The sequence below is a fragment of the Alligator sinensis genome, unplaced genomic scaffold, assembly GCF_000455745.1.
Source record: "Alligator sinensis unplaced genomic scaffold, ASM45574v1 scaffold349_1, whole genome shotgun sequence".
Taxonomy (NCBI): Eukaryota; Metazoa; Chordata; order Crocodylia; family Alligatoridae; genus Alligator; species Alligator sinensis.
Window position 1 is genome coordinate 115,188 of NW_005841856.1, and position 21,359 is coordinate 136,546.

Below are 21,359 nucleotides of genomic sequence, written 5' to 3' on the forward strand. Positions count from 1 at the left end.
TGAAATGAAACAGAGATACCCTCTGTAAGCTTAGAGTACCCTCTGGCCTCTTTCTCTCTCTCTTGCTCTCTGGCAGTAAACAGCACTGATCCAGAATGGTCTGCTTCTCTTTACCAAGACAGGCTGACAGATGCTGATTGTTGTACATGGGAAGAAAACGTACAACTGCATTTATCTGAAAAGTGTCAAACTAGTTCAAAATTGAAGGACAAGTTTGGAAGAACTTTTCCTGAGCAATATGCAGTTAATCATACAATTTTATGAGCAATGGCCTGGGGTAAATGAGTTTGCAAGCAGGTCAATACTCATTATTATTATTATTATTGTTATTATTATTGTTAACAATTAATTTCTTTCATTAAATTTGAAAAAAACCTTGGGACCACAAAATTCCCAACTGCAGCACTATGGATTTCTGTATAATCTGATGTGCACACACATTGTTTGAAAAAAAAGGGGCAGGAAAGCCAAAGTAGACGATAGAATAAGGGTAATATTTTAAAAAACACCAAGTGCTGGTAAAAGTCTGCAGCCTTTGAAGTCAATGGTAAACCTGCCCTTTATTCCAACAGTTACAGAGTTAGGTCAATACAGAGCTCTCTTGTAATTTCCACCCTATGTGTATTTTAAAGGTTGAATTATATATTTACAATATATAGAAAACATGTTGGATTTAGCTGCTAAATCTTTATGGTTATAGTTTGATGGCTTGATGGAGGGGAAAAAAAGCAACCCAGAGACTGGAAACCTGTTTGCAGTCAGTCTGGAGAATGGCTGACAGGTTTGACTTGCAACTCTTTTTAGATGTCATGGTGAATGATTTTTTTCTTATTAAAGAGACTTGCAGTCAGCATTATTGTTTAATTAGAGGATGCAAATTTGGCACAGGCACACAAATAAGGAGACCAAGTACTAATAAGTATACTAGTATAAAGTGATAAATTGGGCAGTCTGTAGCTATAAAGGAGTTAGACTTTTAATTCTTCCTAGATTCTCAGCAAATCATCTAATCTGCCTTGAGAACAAGAGTTTCCTGCTGGGATCTGATCTATGATTTTGAATAAGGGCCTATAAATGAAACCCATGCAGCCAGATATGGGAAGAACTTTTTTTTTTTCTTTTAAGAATTGGTAGAATGGCATTTTGGGCCCAGTACCAGTCCTGTTGGATCAGGCTATCAGTCTGTTAATAAACCTATGGTACCATCCTGCCCTGCCTTCTGCCTGCTATTTATACTGATTATAAATTATACTGATTATACCTATACCTTAGGTAGTTCCATTAGCTGTTTATGCTGCATATGTGCACAAATAATTTACTGCATTACAGGAGAACACAAGTGTTTCATTTTTGCAACCAGTATTCTTTGCACATCTTGACTTTTGACCCAATTAAAAAAAATAAAAAGATGTGCACAAATAAAGCCTCATTCATTCCAATTATTCTTAGCATTTTTAATTGGCACAGATTTGTATCTAGGAGTCCATAATGAAATGCAAAATCATGAGTCTGCAATTACACACTTTCAGCATTTTACAGCTTTGTCTTTTAAAAATGAAGCACAAGTTTGGTAATTTTATTTGTTGCTTTAGGGGGCAACTGTGGTATTGCAGCACAATGAATAGATTAAAACTATTTTGGAAAAACAGATTTCTGAAAGGATGCAATATTGCTTGTTGATGGGACAAATTGTTGCCTTGAAATACTGTTGTGATTGCCATACAAGCCTGTCCACTTGCAGATTATACATGTTCTAAACATAACTGATTTTCAGTTAGAGTAGAGGCTAAATATGATTTAACAGTTTGAATGAGGGGTTTTGGTTGTATCCGTGTTGGTCTAAGGACATAGGCAGGCAAGGTTCTTTGAGTAGATGTGATATCTATTATTAGACCAACGGAGCCTACCAACTTCTCTTCATAAATCTACTGGATACAAAAATCAGGGACTCAATATAGACATTGGCTTTATGACACATTACAACCTGCTTGACATCTGGTTCACCAGGTACCTGCCTGGCCTAACCACTTACATTCCTCTTTTCACCCATCTTTTCTCCCCTCCCTGACTTTTCTGTCTTTTCTCTCCCTGATTTCCTACTTCATTGAGAACCTCTTTCTGACCTTGTATTATTACTACTAATACTGTAGTGTTTCCCTTTGGCCTTTTCTTTTCTTTTCCCCCTTGCTTTCTCCCCACTTCCTTCCCTGCTTTACCTTTTTTTTCCCTTTTTTACCTATTCATATTTTTACTACATCCTCTCACACTTGGAGCTTCTCTCATTCTTGTTTTCCTGTCCCCAACTATTTTCTTTTTCACAGACAGCCTCTTTTCTACCTCGTATTCTATCACTGTAACATCTCCCTTTAGTCTTTTTTCCCCTGCTTTCTTCCCCCTCCCCTTTCTGCTTTACCTTTTGTCTTCCTAATTTCTACCTATTTACATTCTCACTGACATCCTGCCACAGATTTAGCTTCTCTCATTTCATGAAGTCTCAGAACAGCAGAGAATCCCTATGTCTGAAGAAGGGTGATTGCACCCAAAAGCTTGCCAAGAACTTTTTCCCAACTACTCAGCGGGTCTAATAAAAGATATCACATCTACTCAAAGAACCTTGCCTGCCAGTTTGAATGTTAAATTCTCTTATTCGATACAAGTAGTATGGGGGAAGATGTGTGCAAGTGTAAGGATTTATTAAATAGTTTTGCAAAACTGTCCAAATTCACTCCAGATATTTGAAAGTTACTCTATAAACAGTGAATATAAGCAAGCATTTGGTCCCGATGTAATATTCTAATATCTAGAGTCATTGATGAATGAGGAGAAAGGAAGACATGTGCACTAAGCTTCCTAATAATTACTCTATTGATTTATACAGATAACGATTTCTCTTGTAATTAGGACTTGTCTCTGCTATTGAACCACACACTACCGCTTCCCTCTTGCTAACTTTCCCACTAAGAGGAGAACAGCTGACAGAATTTTAAAACATATTAAACACAGGCACAAGTTAATCTTTGAACTAAGTAACATAAACCAAATCCTTAGTTGGTATAAACTGGCATTGCTCCTTTGAGAGTTAAGGGAGTTTGGCCAATTTATACTGGATGAGGATCTGCCTCCCCTGCCCCCAATACATTCTGAAAAGACAGTTCTCTGAGCTATCAGAATGGTTATTGTAATATTAATGTATACAATTTATATAGTCTTCCCTCCTTCAGTTTATCAACAACCTTTCCTCTTTTACAGATTTCCCCATTCACCAATCTGAAAAATCAACTTTATATTTCTTCATTTATTACAATAATATTCAAGCTTTTACAATATACAACTCCATTGCTTTGCTATAAAACCTTATTTTAGTTCCTTTTTCTTTCCATCTTGCCTCAAAGGTCAAGAGGTAAGTGTTCATGATTCTTATATATTGTCTTAATTTCTAGCTGTTAATTGCTGGTTGACTTCCAAAAGCATATTATTTACCTTCCCAACATAATGTGGTAATGGTAAACTTATCTCTTCCGTAATATGCATGTAATTCCATATCCAGTCTCTCTTATGTCGTTTATGGGTGGTGCTGTTTGAAAAGTTTAGTTTTGTCTGTAGACTTTCTTTGTAAGCCAAGGTTGGCACCAAGACCAAGGAAAAAAGGAGAATAAGATCTTTCATCTTCTTTCACAACCTAGAAAACACAATAAAATGTGAGACTAACAGGGAAAGTAGGACTGAGATGTCTCCAGCAATGGTAAATCAATTCTAGGTGTATTCAAACCCACAAAGCTTAAATTTTGCTCAACTCCATGGGTGAGCTGTTAAATCTACTGAGCTCTTCCTCTCACCTTTTATGTCAGGCTTAAATCCACTCAAATTTTGTAGGTTAATCTCAGTTTAACTACATGAAAATTTAAGCCATTTATGGTGGTCCAGCTGAATTGTTTCAAAACAGGAATTTCAGAGAGCAATATTTCAAAGAATATGAAAATATTTCCTGCAACAACACCAACATTGTCAATGAGAAAATCATAGAAAATTAGGATTGGAAGGGGCATCAGAAAGTCATCCGGTCCACAGCCCCCTGCTCAAAGCAGGACCATCCACAACTAGATCATCCCAGCCAAGGCTTTGTCAAGCCTTTTCTTACAAATCTCCAAGGATGGAGAGTCCACAACTTCTCTGGGTAACCTGTTCCAGTGCTTTACTACTCTCCTAGTGAGAAAAAAAAGTCCTAATATGTAACCTAAACTTCCCTTGCTGCAATTTGAGACCATTGCTCCTTGTTCTGTCATCTGCCACCACCGAGAACAGTCTAGCTCCATCCTCTTTCAAACCCCGCTCCAGGTAGTTGAAGGCTGCTGTTAAATCCTGTCTCAGTCTCCTCTTCTCTGAGATTAAATAATCCCAGTTCCCCTCAGTCTTTCCTCATAAATCATGTCCCCCAGTCCCTGAACCATTTTGGTTGCCCTCCTCTGAACTCTCTAATTTGTCCCCATCCTTTCTGTAGTGGGGGGCCCAAAACTGAACACAGCACTCCAGGTGGGGCCTTACCCATGCTGAATAGAGGGGAATAATCACTTCTCTTGACCTACTGGCAACACACCAACCACTGCAGTCCAGGATGCCATTAGCCTTCTTGGCAACAAGGGCACACTGCTGGCTCATATTTGGCTTCTTGTCCACTGTAACTCCCAGGTCCTTTTCTGCAGAGCTGCTGCCCAGCCAGTCAGCCCCCAGCCTGTACTGGTGCATGGGATTGTTCTGTCCTAAGTGCAGGACTTTGCACTTGTCCTTGTTGAACCTCATGAGATTTGTTTTGGTCCAGTCCTCCAATTAGTCTTGCCATTTGTCCAATGACTTCTTTCAACTACATTTTCAGTAGCTAAGTTAACTTACATTGAAGAAGGCATTGAACAAAACCAGCTCCAAGACTGACCCCTGGGGCACTCCACTTGATACCAGCTGCCAACCAGACATTGAGCCATTGATTACTACCCTCTGAGCACCAATGCTCCAGTCAGTTTTCTATCCAATTTACAGTCCGTTCATCCAGCCGTACTTTAGCTTGCCTGTGAGAATGCTGTGGGAGACTCTATCAAAAGCCTTGCTAAAATCAAGGTATACCACATCCACTGGTCTCCCTGCATCCACAGAGCCATCTGTACAGTACACTGAACTTCTTTAGTTTGGTTACAACATAAACATTTAATTTTACTCAGCAGATCCCTGTTCATGGTTTCCAGTCTTGAAATAATTTTACTTCTGCTAGTTTCTTGTTAAGAGATTCTTTGTTCCCAAATAAACTGGTTTGCTGTCTTGTGGCTGGGTTTAGAACTGCAGCTTCATCTCTTTCCCCCCATAAATGGAGAGCTCAGAGAGCTACCTACACATGTTGGCGCTCCAGCTGTCAGGAGCTCCATGTGTCCATGAGCAATGTGCTCACTGTGCAATCATAACACAGCCAGAGGGATGTGTGTGTGACTGCACTGTGTCACCCCCCACTCCCTGCTTGGAACCACCACACCTTATCCCTGGCATTGTTTGGCCATGACAATTCACTTTTCAATATTTAGTTCTCCACAGACAGTCAAGAGAAGCATTCTTGAGTGTGAACACAGGATAGTATGTCCTGTACAGCCTGTGGGAAGAGCCAGAAGCAGGAACTCCTGGTGACTTAGCAAATGGGTGAAGTGTGGGACATATCATCCATTCTTACCTGCTACCCAAGGTAGCATCCAGGTCTGAGAAGGGGAAGCAAGCTACACCTTGTCAAGTGCTGCAGTAACTTCCGTCCCCTGCATCACCATACGAGAACAACAAATAAATGGACTGAGTCACATTTCCTTCCTATAAATGCTTTTTGGGTGGAGCCACTGTATGATATCCCTGGGTCTGAGTCTATTTCTGGGTTGAAGACACTTCTTGGGCCAACAGACTAAACTGCTCTGTTTTTAAAAAAGAATAATAGAATCATAGAAACAAAGGAAATGAGGGTTGGAAGGGACCTCAGAAGGTCATCTAGTCCAACCTCCCATGTTCAAAGCAAAAACATCCCCAGCTAGATCATCCCAGCCAAACGTTTGTCAAATTGGGTCTTAAAAACTTCCAAGGATGGAGATTCCACCACCTCGCTAGGTAACCTGCTCCTGTGCTTCACCACCCTCCTGGTGAGACTTTTCCTAATATCCAACCTAAACTTCCCTTGCTGCAACTTGAGACCATTGCTCCTTGTTCTGACATCTGTCACCACTGAGAACAGTCCAGCTCCATCCTCTTTGGATCCACCCTTCAGGAAGTTGAAGGCTGCTATTAAATCCCCTCTCAGTCTTCTTTTCTCCAGACTAAATAATCCAAGTTCCATCAGCTTCTCCTCATAAGTCCTGTACCCCAGCCCCCTAACCATTTTCCTTGCCCTCTGCTGAACTCTCTCCAATTTGTTCACATCCTTTCTGTAGTGGGGGAACCAAAATTGGACACAGTATTGCAGATGTGGCCTCACTAGTGCTGAAGAATCACTTCCCTTGATCTGCTGGCAACACTCCTACTAATGCAGCCCCACATCCCCATAGACTTCTTTACAACCAGGGCACACCTCTGGCTCATATTCATCTTATTATCCACTGCAAGCCCCAGGTCCTTTTTTGCAAAGCTGCTGCTTAGCCAGTCAGTCCCAAGCCATGCAGAAGAATTGATAGGAAACACTTATCTGTATTGGAGGGAGCTAGCTGCATGTTGTTCGTAATCAAGACCATCCTCTTTTGAACCCCTCTTCAAGTAGTTGAAGGCTGCTATCAAATCCTCTCAGTATTATTTTCTGCAGCCTAAATAAACCCAGTTCCCTCAGCCTCTCCACATAGGTCATGTGCCCTAGCTCCCTGAACCATTTTCGTTGTGCTCTGCTGCACTCTTTCGCTGCACTCTTGCCAACTTGTCCACATCCTTTCTATAGTGGGGGGCTCAAAACTGGACACAGTACTCCAGATATGGCTTCACCAGTGCAGAACAGAGCAGAATAATTACTTTGCTCAATCTGCTGTCAACGCTCCTACTAGTGCAGCCCAGTATCCCATTAGATTTCTTGGCAACAAAGGCACGCTGGTGACTCGTATCCATCTTATTGTCCACTGTAACCCCCAGGTCCTTTTCTGCAGAGCTGCTGCCCAGCCAGTCAGCCCCAGCCTGTACTGGGGCCTGGGATTATTCCATCCTAACTACAGGACTTTGCATTTCTCCTTGTTGAATCTCATGAGATTCTTATGTCCCAATCCTCCAGTTTGTCTAGGTCACTCTGAATCCTAGTGCAATCCTCCAGCATATTTACTACTTCCCCCAGCTTGGTGTCATCTGCAAACTTGCTAAGGGTGTACTCTATGTCATCTTACAGGTCATTGATGAAGACCTTGAACAAAACTGCCCCCCCGGACCAACCCCTGGGGCGCTCCATTTGATACTGGCTGCCAACTAGACAATGAGTCATTGATTCTTACTCTCTGAGCCCAATGCTGCGGCCAGTTTTCTATCCACCCTACAGTCCATTTATCCAGCTCATACTTCCTTAGCTTGCCTGGGAGAATGCTGTGGGAGACCGTATCAAAAGCCTTGCTGAAATCAAGATACACCACATCCACCAGTCTCCCTGCATACACAAAGCCAGTCATCTCATCATAGAAGGCAATCAGGTTGGTCAGGCATGACTTGCCTTTGGTGAACCCATGCTGACTGTTCCTAATTACCTTTTTCTTCTACAAGTGCTTAGAAATGGATTTCTTGAGGATCTGCTCCATGGTTTTTCCAGGGACTGAGGTGAGGCTGACTGATCTGTAGCTCCCTGGATCCTCCTTTTTCCCTTTCCTAAATATGGGCACTGTGTTTGCCCCTTTTCCAGTCATCTGGGACCTCTCCTGATCTCCATGAGTTGTCAAAGATGATGGCCAGTGGCTCTGCAATCACATCAGCCAACTCCCTCAGCACCCTTGGGTGTATCCCATCCGGCCCCATGGGCTTGTTCTTGTCCAGCTTTTCTAAATAGTCCTTAACCTGTTCTTTTGCCGCTGTTGGCTGCTTACCTCCTACCCAAACTGTGTTGCCAGGTGCAGTAGTCTGGGCTTGTTCTTGTCCAGCTTTTCTAAATAGTCCTTAACCTGTTCTTTTGCCGCTGTTGGCTGCTTACCTCCTACCCAAACTGTGTTGCCAGGTGCAGTAGTCTGGGAGCTGACCTTGCCTGTGAAGACTGAGATGAAAAAGGCATTGAGCACTTCAGCCTTTTCTGCCTCCTTTATCACAAGGTTGCCTCCTCATTCAGTAAGGGACCCACAATTTCCTGATTGTCGTTTTGCTACCAACACACTTACAGAAACCCATATTGTTACCCTTTACATCTCTTCCTAGTTGCAACTCGAATTGCACTTTGGCCTTCCTGACTTCATCCCTGCATGTCTGAGCAATGCTCTTATATTCTTCCCTAATTATTTGTCCAAGTTTCCACTTCTCATAAGCTTCCTTTTTGTGATTTAGTTTGCTGACAAGTTCCCTGCTAAGTCAAGCTAGTCTTCTTCCATACTTGCTAGTCTTCCTGTGCATCGGGATGGTTTGTTCCTGCACTCTCAGTAAGGCTTCCTTAAAGTACAGCCAGTTCTCCTGGACTCCTTTTCCCCTAAGACTGGCTTCCCAAGGGATCCTGCCCATGAATTCCCTGAGAGAGTCAAAGTCTGCTTTTCTGAAGTCCAGGGTCCTTACTCTGCTGCTTTCCAACCTGCCTTTCCTCAGGATCCTGGACTCTATCATCTCATGGTCACTGCTGTCCAAGTTGCTATCTACTACTACGTTCCCCACCAATTCATCCTTGTTTGTGAGCAGCAGGCCAAGAAGCACGTGGCTCTAGTTGGCTGCTGCAGCACTTGCACCAGGGAGTTATTCCCAATACTCTTCAAAAACTTCCTGGATTGCCTGTGTACTGCTGTATTGCCCTCTCTGCAGATATCAGGGTGATTGAAGTCCCCCATGAGAACCAGGGCTTGCGATCAGGAAACTTCTGCTACCTGTTTGGAGAAAGCCTCATTCACCACTTCTTCCTAGTCTTGTGGTCTGTAGCAGACCCCCACCACAACATCATCCTTGTTGCTCTCCCCTCTGACCCTAATCCAGAGACACTCAACAGGCCTATCTCCAGTTTCATACTGGAGCTCTGAGCAATCATCTGGCTCTTTTTTTACATAGTGTGCAACTCTTCCTCCTCTTCTCCCCTGCCTGTCCTTCCTGAACAGTTTGTACCTGTCCATGACAATGCTCCAGTCATGCGAACTCCCACCAAGTCTTCGTTATTCCAATCATGTCATAGTTCCTTGACTGTACGAGGACTTCCAGTTCTTCCTGCTTCTTTTCCAGGCTCTGTAAATTCATGTACTGCTGAGGTGACTAGCCAATTGCTCTACTTTTTCAGGAAGAATGAAGCCTCCCCATTGCCCCCTCCTGCTTCTGCGTCCTTCAGGTCTCCTGCTTCCCTACTTGCCTCTGGGCTTTGTTCTCTGTCCCTCTGTGAACCTAGTTTAAAGCCTTCCTCACTAGGTCTTAACTGTACTCTAAAAAGTTTACTGAGATTTACTGGATGCTGCTCAAATATCTGGGAGCAAACTAATTTTTATTGCATTTATTCACTATTTGTAACTGTGTTGAACAATTTTTACAAATTCATTTTGGCCTGTGGATTACCCATAGGCAGTTTTCAGAGATATGGGATATTCAAGCTGATTTATGGTTTATCATGAGTCACATGGTATGCTTTATCTTCCCTGGTCACATGAGTCTAATTCTTAGAATTAAATGTTGGATGCAAATATTGTACTAATTTGGAGTTTGTGTTCCACATATTGTTCAGTTGTAGCTTCTTTTACAAGTTTTGTTTTGCACTGGAATGGCTATGAAAAGTAAATATGAATGAGAGGCCAATGCGATGAAACCAATTCTGTTACACATTCAAGTGAACTTTTGTGGAAAATGTTTGTGGTATACATTCATTGCTAGTTCTGTACACCTCACCTGCTAATTCAGTGTTGTTGGTTTAGTTAAAAAGTTGAGTTTTATATCCAACCCTTTCCATGAGGATTTGTCCTATATCTGCATCCTATGTAGAGAAGTAAATCAGGTCCAGTACTTGGTTTAAGTGAGTAACTACGCAGTTTAATTTCTACAGTTTATTTCTTCTCATTGAGGGATCCCAGAGTAATCCTAATTAGGGAATCCTTGTGATTTTTAGCTTCTGTACTCAGGAATATCTTTAGGCTAACTGAAAAATAAGGATGGTAAACATGCCAAGTAAGAAATTTGGCTGTAAGTAATGGCCACAAATGAGGTTAGGGACAAAAATTCCCTGATCATCTCTTAACAGGTTTTAAAATGCATTTCTTCCCCACATGAACTTTTAAATTAAAAATGATTATTTGTTTTTGTCACTTTTTTCACAGGCTATTTTTGGTTTATTAGAGAAAAAAATTGGAAGCCAATTTTTTGTTTGAATATTGAAAATTTGGCTTTCAGATTTTTTTCAAAACTGAAAAATGTTGATGAAAAGTGATATTCGGGGCCAACTCAAGTTGCATTCCTTTCTAAAGGGAATAAGAGCTTGGAAGGAGCAGCAGGCAAGCTAGTGAATGGGAGATTAGGTATTAGTAGAGTAACACCTCTACGCATCAGGATAGAAGCCTGTTACATACTATTCGGGGAGACGGCACTTGAGAGAGAGAAGACCAGGCATGCTACCCCAGCTGCTGGAGACCCTGCATCTCACTGAAGAGCCTGGAGGTCTGTGAGCCTTCAGTAGGCAGGAATTAGGTAGGGGGGCTGGAGAGTGATGTTCTCTTTTTCTGGTGAAGTTGATAAAAAAGAAGAGCCAGGAAGGGAGAGAAATGTTTTTTATTAATGTGTGTGCGCACACGTTTGTAGGAAATGTTCCAAATTTTTGGTTTCAGTCTGATCTAGGCAAACATAGATTTCAAAAGAAACACGTAATTTTCTGTGAATTGGAAATGTAGGTCTCCAGCCATGTTTGCACCACCTTCTCCCCTTTAGAACAATCAATAGGCTGGAAATCACCCAGGTTCAAATCCCTGCTTTGCTTCGGGAGTTTAACCTGAGTCTGACATCCCCCTGAGTGCCCAGACTATGGGCTATTCTTGTTTTCTCGATCCCTCTCTGTGGATTTGACCAGAAATTCTTTTTTGGAGCTGAGAAATCTGCCTGAGAAATTTCACTGAAGCTTCTACGTTTTTTGTGAAAACTTGTTTGTTTTTAAGAATCAGAATTTCCCAAGAAAATCATTTCTACAAAATATTACTCGCTAGCTCTATTAAAAAACTGATCTGGCATTTTGTCAGATTTAAAGTTGTATGATTGTCATTGTATCTAACTGTAAATATTCCTCAGAAACATTGAACCACATTTGGTGGTGTTATACCCATTTAAATCCAAAGAGACTAATGAATTCAGTGAAGTTATGCTGGATTTATTCTACAAGAAGAATCTGATCTGTCTGCAGTCTACACAGTAATTGTATATGTTGTCATATAGAATCTGTAGTAGAAAGTTTTCTCATTTATCTATCATCTATATTATGCCTATGAACTTCAAAGGGTAAAGACACATGAATATAATAAGTAACAATAAATAATAGAGCAAGGTAACCATGATAGGGACATAAGGTGAATAAATTACCTTTTTCTTTCTATAGGCATGTGGCTCAATGCATGCTCCATTTACATTGCAGTTATAGTGCAACCTTATGTAAACCTAGCTAAATTAAAGTAATTGTAGTAATACTTTACGTGTATAGAACCATTTTCATCCAGGGATATCGGAGGCCTTTACAAACATGCACTGAGAAAGCCAATTCAACCTCCTATGAGTCACAGTTGGTAGAGGGTAAACTATGCATCTTACAAATTGCTAACAAGAAACGGCGAAACCTTTAAACGACTTGTTTATGTTCTGGCTATGGATCAGGGTTAAAAGTAGCAACAGAACCTCAGACTCTGGCCTCCCAAATCCCATTAGGCAAGATTTCTCTTGTGAATCTTAATGCCAAACAAAGAGGCAGCGTAGAAATAGAAAAACATACAGAACATATGGCATGTGTCTCTTACAAGAATGGTCCTCTCATGTCTGTTGGAAAATTAAATTGATCTATAAGGTGAACTGGAGCTTTTCTATATTGCATCACTTTATTTTGCATGGTCATTTTCACATCTGGTTTACAGATTTGAGAAGTGGTCTTCTTAGATGATCTATCTTTCTGAAATGCCTGTGGCTACCTGAAAACTGATTGCAGCCTCTGAACAAATCTAAAAGTGGATCTCTGGATGTGGACTTTTAAAATAAATATCTATCTGTCTGTTTCACCAGCATTTTTATAAGCGTGTTGTTGCACTGGAATACATACGCTTACTTCAGGATCATAACAGTAATTCCCCAAGCTTTACTTCCTTGGAAAATTAGTTTATATAGTTGCTCAGTTTTCAGTCTTAATCATCAGGCCCATGTATAGTTGTGGTTGAGGAAGCAAGATGCTACATCCCAGCTCTGCTTTTATTGGTGTATGCAGAACCTTATATACCTTTTCAGAAAAATAGCCTGTGGGCTGAAATTGTCTATATCTATTTTCAATTGTCTGATTTCTGGAAATGGTAGCAAAGTTCTTATTTTTCCACTAAGTAAACATAATATTTTTGTACAATCCAATATTATTCAGATACCTCCCTCTACCTGGAGCATGCAACAAACCAACAGCCTTTTAAAACTTCAGGCTTCCTGTGGACTGAAGCTAGGAAAGGTGTTACAGTTGTGTTGGGAGAAAAGCCTTTTTCCTGGCAGAAAAAGTGTGCTACTGTTCAAAGACCTTTTTTTTTTCTTTGCAGAAGAAAACTGTCTCTTCTGTAAAAAGTTAGATCGGTTACAATGACGAAGATCTCCGTCCTCCCACTCTCACTAGAATAGCTGCCCAGTTTTCTCAGGTGTGGAGGACATGTAATATGCCTCAGTTCTCTGCTCTCCCTCCCTCCATCCCTCCAGGGGAGAGGGCAGAAGGGAGAGCACTGGCCCTCTGATAACCCACCCAGGGGCAAAGGGTAGGGACCCTGTGGGGACCCTGTATAGAACAACCCCCCACCACTCAGCTGATAGGTGGGAGGGGGAACATCCTCCTCCTGGGGAGAGGGAGCCCTCCTAGGGGTCCAGGACCCCCCTGGCCCCTCCATACTTCCTATTCAGCTGAAAGGTTTGCAGGGTGGTGGTGGTAGGGGGGCGTTGGTAGTAGTGGGGATGGTGGGCAGCGGCTGCCAGGTCCTCTGGGCTCGGGAAGCCTTGCTATTGTAGCAGATGCCCTTGCCTCCTCCTGGTCACCCTAGAGTGCAAGGAACAAGGGCTACTCTCTTAGTTGGGAAGGTTCCCAGGTGGGAGAGTGGCCCCTCTTCCTGCTAATCAAATGAATGGAATCTTTCCCTGGCTGTCTGGGTCAGCCGTGGTTTTCAGCACCTACCAGCTGCCCCTTGAGAGCCTGCCCCCTTTGCAGGCAGGGGAGAGGACAGGCTGTCAATGGGCTCCCATAAAGCAGGGCTGGCCGAGACAACAGCCCTCTAGTCGGGGACGTACACAGGCTTGGGTGAACCAGGCAACTGCCTAGGGTCTGGACAGAATGGGAGCCTGAAAATGGTAATTTAAAAATTATTATTATCATTATCTCTGGTGAAGGGGGGCCCGATACTAAAAGTTTGCCCGGGGCTGCCAGAAGTCTAGGTACGTTGCTGTCTCCCTGGCTAGAAGGTTTGCTTGTGATCCTCTCCGCCTATGGGGCTTGCAAGCATGTAGGCAGAGAATTTCTTATGGGTAGAGCTGAATGTCTGTCTGTGGCCTGAGTCTTCAGCCATAGTTGGTGCCTGTATCGCATCTGAAGGAATTTGTTTTAAGGAGCTGAAACTATTTGAAAGCCTGTGCTGTTTATAGTGAAAGTATATTGCTTTTATCAGATGTGAGAGCCTGTGCATACATTTACAAAGTAGGACAGCAATGTCAAGAAAAAGCCTGGGCCTTCTGGAAAGTAGATCAGTCCTAATAAAAATAGGACACCTGGTCTGCCTATTGCTATTGGCTAAATGTAGAGCACATTAAAGAATGGGGGTGGGGAAATGCTGATTTTCATGCTTTTCTTGATGGTTTGTTTTATGTCAAAAAATTCCAGCAGACTCCAACGACAAGTCAATCCCCATCTTCCCTCCCCTGCCTACTGCAAGCAAATGGACAGGTAGCAAGTGCTAAAGATATACGGTAGCAGCAGTTAGAATTGCGGTAGAATCTTAGTGACAATACAGAGCCTGTCCTGCTTTCCAGAATCAAACTTGCAGGTTTGAAAACTGGAGGAAATATGAGGAGAGTGATTTTAAATAAAAGCCTGACATGAAGCCATCAAGCCAATGGGGAGTGAATTTAGAAAAGCAAATAGTGTTCTTCCTGCTCTAGTAGACTGACTAGTTCAGGAATACGGTTAGGATAAAGCTCATGCAAGTGAGTCAAAAGCTCTCTTTTCTTTCTCTCTCCAGGAACCTTTTATTGCAAATGGAGACATCTTGAAAAATCTTTTGCAAAAAATCTGTTTATCATACGTAGCCGCATCACAGTGCATCTAAGGTGTGCTACGTGTCTGTGAGTGTTGGGGTCTTTTATGTTTGGTTAGTTGTTTTGCATGCATGCGCGTGTTCCCCACGGACGCAAAATGGAAATCAAAATCTAAAGTCATATTCATTCTCTGGGTCTGATACTGCATTTCTGGCCAAACAAATGGTTGGGAGTTGTCCTTACATTGAGATTAGGGCAAGATATTTTAGCCAGGTAGAGCAGGGTAAGGAAAAAATGTCATGGTGAATGGGAGGGCAGTTAGGGCTTTTGCCTTTTGGTTTTGTTTTAAATGAGAGTCTTGAGATCAAATGAGATGGATCAGTCACTGAACACTTCTGTCCTAGCTGGGTGGCCATCTTTTCAGAACTGAACATGCATGTTTTATGTCTCTGGTTAGATTGGACTGACTGCCTCTTGAACAAGTCTGTCTCATGGAAGAAGTACCATGAAGGGATGCTGGACCCGACCCAGGGTAGTTTTGCCAAACTCTAGGTGGGGGTGAATCTCATAAGAGGCAGGAAGATTTTTATCTCTTCAGTGCTAATACTGGTCTTTATGGAACAAAGGAAAATGGGAGCCTTTCTCAGCAGAGAAACGCTGGCTGTTCTTTAGTGTAGTATGGAGGAGGGTTTAATTCTGATCACTACGCAATCCCATGGATTTCAGTTCACATCTGGCTCCCCAAACTCCTCACAGTACATGTTTACCTTGTGAGCATTCAGACTAGGATTTAATATTTGGACAGCTATGCTCTAAGGCCCAGATCCTCAAATATATTTAGCACCTAGCTCCCATTGATTTTCTTTAGATTTCTAACCATGGTTTTTTTTGTTTTGTTTAAAGCCTCTCATATCTGACATGTGTCTGAAGTTCAGAAAGTAGAACAGCATATTTCAGTCTTGTTAGGGACAGCATTTAGTTAGAAGCCCTTTTTGCTCTGTTCATGCTGGTAACGCACCTCCTAGTTTAGTGTCATGTTTACAAATGTGCAGTTTGTTTGTTCATAATTTATCCACATGCCCCTTGTATACGTGCCTTATCAGACAAGTTTGTTAGAAAAGTTGCACGCTTGCTGGAACGGACCAGCTCAGGCCTGACACAACCATGCGGTTCTTTGTGGAAGTAAAAACCAAAGCCTGACAGTTTGGTTGTCTTTTTAAACTCAAAGCAGGGGTACCGATAGATAGGTTTTCTGAGAGGCATGGCAAAATCTTGAGGTGTAACCCCTTGTACGTGGGGTGTACTCTGTGGGGATGCTAACCACTGTCTGTAGTGTTACAGAATCATCCCTCTTCCCCTGTCGCTTTGTATTTACAACCCTAACAGGCAGCATAGATTTCCTCCTCTTTAGGTAGAGGGGGCCAAACATTCACCTCATCTGTATATATGAAAATAGACTGTTTCTACATCACCTCAGTGGGATCATAATGTGGTCTGGGACATATCCACTCAATTCTGCAGAGGGAAGTCTACAAACAGGAGGATATGTTTAATTGGAAATTTAAAGTGCACAAACTGTTCTTGCTTTTGAACCGTTAATGAATCATTTTACTTTCAGGTTGCAGTTATTTTTTTTAAGAGTGCTTTCTGATATGGAAATTCTGCTATGTTACTTAAGCATGAGAGTAGGTAGAGGAAGGAAGTAGAAATAGTTATGTTTTAGTTATGGAGCTGGGCAGTCTAGACCCTGTAAAGGCACATAGACTTGCTAACCTGACACTTTTAAATCTCTTCAGTAGTTAAACAGAGTAGAGCATTGCTGGAGAAAGCCAGGCATTGCCTTCTATGGGGAGAGAGACCTATAATGCAGGCAAGGGAAGAACTTTAAATCAAGAAAATATGCAGTAAAGCCATTAACTAGATTCTCAACAGATCAGCTGTGCAATAAAATGGTCCTTATGAAGGATCTCTAGTTTCATTTCATATGAGAACCTTAGCACAGCTAGGAAGTAACATGCCATTTATGAAACTGCTGGTTTTTCATGTCTCAGAAGACAAATGCAGACAAAAGGCTATTTAGTGCACCGCTGTCTAACCAGGTGGGTTAGGAAGATCTACTGTTCCTCACTCTGTATGCAGATCCTGTCTTAGGCTGGTGAAGACTCAATGATCCAGGTCCTAGGCTACTGCTAGATGGCATCCTATAAACTCTTGAGATAACTGGGAACAGGAGGGGTAACCAATTTTTGAAGGCCCATGCTGGCCTGTGTCAGCAAAACTTGCACAGCTGCCCTATTTACAGGGGACACTTCTGCTCCGGGCAGAGACTTCTGGTGGAGCCTTTTCTTGAGTGACCCATTCTGACAGAAAGCTGTCATTTTGCCCAGCTGGTCAGGTATGTCCTGCCTAGCATTCTTGCAACTCTGGTCCACCCAGTAGTTGTGTTTTTATTACAGAAACCTTCTTTGAGTTGATACACAAATTAGATTTAAAATCCATTCAAAATGTGGTAACCCTAATCACCCCTCCACTCCATTCCAACTGTACAGGGCTCTTCTGTGTGTACCTCACACGTATTAGCATTAGTAATGAATGATAATGTGCCCAGGTACTGAAGAAGGTTACTGGAAGTTTTTGAAGGGAAGTACTTGCTAGAAAGAGGGAGAAAAGGAAAAATATTAGCTGTAAAAGATTAAATGTCTCAGACTTGCTGAAAAGGAGAAAGGCAGACGAGGTTCTTTGTGTAAATGTGATATCTTTTATTCGACCAACTAAATAGTTGGAGAAATTTGTTCTTTGCAAGCTTTCGAGCACGAACACCCTTCTTCAGGCATAGGGAGAGTCTGCAGAATTCCTCAAGAACTGCACCATCAAACCCATGCTATACTTAACATATATAGGTGACATCTTCATCATTTGGACCACAAGTCTACAATCTCTGATCCACCACAAATTCAAAAACCATCACCCTTAGGGTTACCATATGTCCAGGTTTTCCCAATCATGTCCTCTTTTTGAGCCCTCTCATTTCTGTTGGGGTGGGTTTTTCACATCTGACCAAATGTCTGGGATTTAGCTTTGCTCCACTGGTGGGTGTAGGGGGAGGGCAATTGGAGGCAGCAGGGAGCACAGACGTGCCTGCCTGCAGCTGCGGAGGTACGTGCAGACCCATGTGGTGCTCCCTGCTGCCTCTGATTGCCATTCTTCTGCTCCCATCAGCAAAGCAAAGCAAAATCTCAGACATTTGGTCAGGCCAGGGGGGTAGGGGCTGGGGCTGTGAAAGGGTGAGGTGTTGCCTGCCCCTCCGGTGGGGGGAAGGGGTGGAGTGTGAGCCCTTTGAGGGCAGTGGGGAACTCAGTGGCCGGGCTGGTAGCACAGGAGCCAGTGCCTGTGCTCACAGAGGCTGAGCAACCAGGAGATGCTGCCCAGGTGGGTGGGGAGGAGGGCTGTGGCCATGCTGCCTGGCACGGTGTGGCATCCCCATCCCAGGGCAGGGATGCCCCAAGCCTCCTTACTCTCTGAGCCCAATGCTGCGGCCAGTTTTCTATCCACCCTACAGTCCATTTATCCAGCTCATACTTCCTTAGCTTGCCTGGGAGAATGCTGTGGGAGACCGTATCAAAAGCCTTGCTGAAATCAAGATACACCACATCCACCAGTCTCCCTGCATACACAAAGCCAGTCATCTCATCATAGAAGGCAATCAGGTTGGTCAGGCATGACTTGCCTTTGGTGAACCCATGCTGACTGTTCCTAATTACCTTTTTCTTCTACAAGTGCTTAGAAATGGATTTCTTGAGGATCTGCTCCATGGTTTTTCCAGGGACTGAGGTGAGGCTGACTGATCTGTAGCTCCCTGGATCCTCCTTTTTCCCTTTCCTAAATATGGGCACTGTGTTTGCCCCTTTTCCAGTCATCTGGGACCTCTCCTGATCTCCATGAGTTGTCAAAGATGATGGCCAGTGGCTCTGCAATCACATCAGCCAACTCCCTCAGCACCCTTGGGTGTATCCCATCCGGCCCCATGGGCTTGTTCTTGTCCAGCTTTTCTAAATAGTCCTTAACCTGTTCTTTTGCCGCTGTTGGCTGCTTACCTCCTACCCAAACTGTGTTGCCAGGTGCAGTAGTCTGGGAGCTGACCTTGCCTGTGAAGACTGAGATGAAAAAGGCATTGAGCACTTCAGCCTTTTCTGCCTCCTTTATCACAAGGTTGCCTCCTCATTCAGTAAGGGACCCACAATTTCCTGATTGTCGTTTTGCTACCAACACACTTACAGAAACCCATATTGTTACCCTTTACATCTCTTCCTAGTTGCAACTCGAATTGCACTTTGGCCTTCCTGACTTCATCCCTGCATGTCTGAGCAATGCTCTTATATTCTTCCCTAATTATTTGTCCAAGTTTCCACTTCTCATAAGCTTCCTTTTTGTGATTTAGTTTGCTGACAAGTTCCCTGCTAAGTCAAGCTAGTCTTCTTCCATACTTGCTAGTCTTCCTGTGCATCGGGATGGTTTGTTCCTGCACTCTCAGTAAGGCTTCCTTAAAGTACAGCCAGTTCTCCTGGACTCCTTTTCCCCTAAGACTGGCTTCCCAAGGGATCCTGCCCATGAATTCCCTGAGAGAGTCAAAGTCTGCTTTTCTGAAGTCCAGGGTCCTTACTCTGCTGCTTTCCAACCTGCCTTTCCTCAGGATCCTGGACTCTATCATCTCATGGTCACTGCTGTCCAAGTTGCTATCTACTACTACGTTCCCCACCAATTCATCCTTGTTTGTGAGCAGCAGGCCAAGAAGCACGTGGCTCTAGTTGGCTGCTGCAGCACTTGCACCAGGGAGTTATTCCCAATACTCTTCAAAAACTTCCTGGATTGCCTGTGTACTGCTGTATTGCCCTCTCTGCAGATATCAGGGTGATTGAAGTCCCCCATGAGAACCAGGGCTTGCGATCAGGAAACTTCTGCTACCTGTTTGGAGAAAGCCTCATTCACCACTTCTTCCTAGTCTTGTGGTCTGTAGCAGACCCCCACCACAACATCATCCTTGTTGCTCTCCCCTCTGACCCTAATCCAGAGACACTCAACAGGCCTATCTCCAGTTTCATACTGGAGCTCTGAGCAATCATCTGGCTCTTTTTTTACATAGTGTGCAACTCTTCCTCCTCTTCTCCCCTGCCTGTCCTTCCTGAACAGTTTGTACCTGTCCATGACAATGCTCCAGTCATGCGAACTCCCACCAAGTCTTCGTTATTCCAATCATGTCATAGTTCCTTGACTGTACGAGGACTTCCAGTTCTTCCTGCTTCTTTTCCAGGCTCTGTAAATTCATGTACTGCTGAGGTGACTAGCCAATTGCTCTACTTTTTCAGGAAGAATGAAGCCTCCCCATTGCCCCCTCCTGCTTCTGCGTCCTTCAGGTCTCCTGCTTCCCTACTTGCCTCTGGGCTTTGTTCTCTGTCCCTCTGTGAACCTAGTTTAAAGCCTTCCTCACTAGGTCTTAACTGTACTCTAAAAAGTTTACTGAGATTTACTGGATGCTGCTCAAATATCTGGGAGCAAACTAATTTTTATTGCATTTATTCACTATTTGTAACTGTGTTGAACAATTTTTACAAATTCATTTTGGCCTGTGGATTACCCATAGGCAGTTTTCAGAGATATGGGATATTCAAGCTGATTTATGGTTTATCATGAGTCACATGGTATGCTTTATCTTCCCTGGTCACATGAGTCTAATTCTTAGAATTAAATGTTGGATGCAAATATTGTACTAATTTGGAGTTTGTGTTCCACATATTGTTCAGTTGTAGCTTCTTTTACAAGTTTTGTTTTGCACTGGAATGGCTATGAAAAGTAAATATGAATGAGAGGCCAATGCGATGAAACCAATTCTGTTACACATTCAAGTGAACTTTTGTGGAAAATGTTTGTGGTATACATTCATTGCTAGTTCTGTACACCTCACCTGCTAATTCAGTGTTGTTGGTTTAGTTAAAAAGTTGAGTTTTATATCCAACCCTTTCCATGAGGATTTGTCCTATATCTGCATCCTATGTAGAGAAGTAAATCAGGTCCAGTACTTGGTTTAAGTGAGTAACTACGCAGTTTAATTTCTACAGTTTATTTCTTCTCATTGAGGGATCCCAGAGTAATCCTAATTAGGGAATCCTTGTGATTTTTAGCTTCTGTACTCAGGAATATCTTTAGGCTAACTGAAAAATAAGGATGGTAAACATGCCAAGTAAGAAATTTGGCTGTAAGTAATGGCCACAAATGAGGTTAGGGACAAAAATTCCCTGATCATCTCTTAACAGGTTTTAAAATGCATTTCTTCCCCACATGAACTTTTAAATTAAAAATGATTATTTGTTTTTGTCACTTTTTTCACAGGCTATTTTTGGTTTATTAGAGAAAAAAATTGGAAGCCAATTTTTTGTTTGAATATTGAAAATTTGGCTTTCAGATTTTTTTCAAAACTGAAAAATGTTGATGAAAAGTGATATTCGGGGCCAACTCAAGTTGCATTCCTTTCTAAAGGGAATAAGAGCTTGGAAGGAGCAGCAGGCAAGCTAGTGAATGGGAGATTAGGTATTAGTAGAGTAACACCTCTACGCATCAGGATAGAAGCCTGTTACATACTATTCGGGGAGACGGCACTTGAGAGAGAGAAGACCAGGCATGCTACCCCAGCTGCTGGAGACCCTGCATCTCACTGAAGAGCCTGGAGGTCTGTGAGCCTTCAGTAGGCAGGAATTAGGTAGGGGGGCTGGAGAGTG

At 42.7% G+C, this 21,359-nt stretch overlaps 1 protein-coding gene across 2 annotated transcripts in view; it reads right to left on the bottom strand.

Moving 5' to 3' along the window:
• The window catches only part of CDH5 (cadherin 5), a 59,165-nt gene that overhangs the window by 15,821 nt on the left and 21,985 nt on the right, over nt 1-21,359 (bottom strand). The window contains exon 2 of one of the 2 annotated variants that reach the window (XM_006016415.3): nt 3,481-3,679. The exons of the other annotated variant lie outside the window; for it this stretch is intronic. Within the exon in view, the coding sequence (XP_006016477.1) occupies nt 3,481-3,666 (186 nt within the window). The 5' untranslated portion in view covers nt 3,667-3,679. The remainder of the gene's footprint in view (nt 1-3,480; nt 3,680-21,359) is intronic. 2 annotated transcript variants of the gene reach the window in all.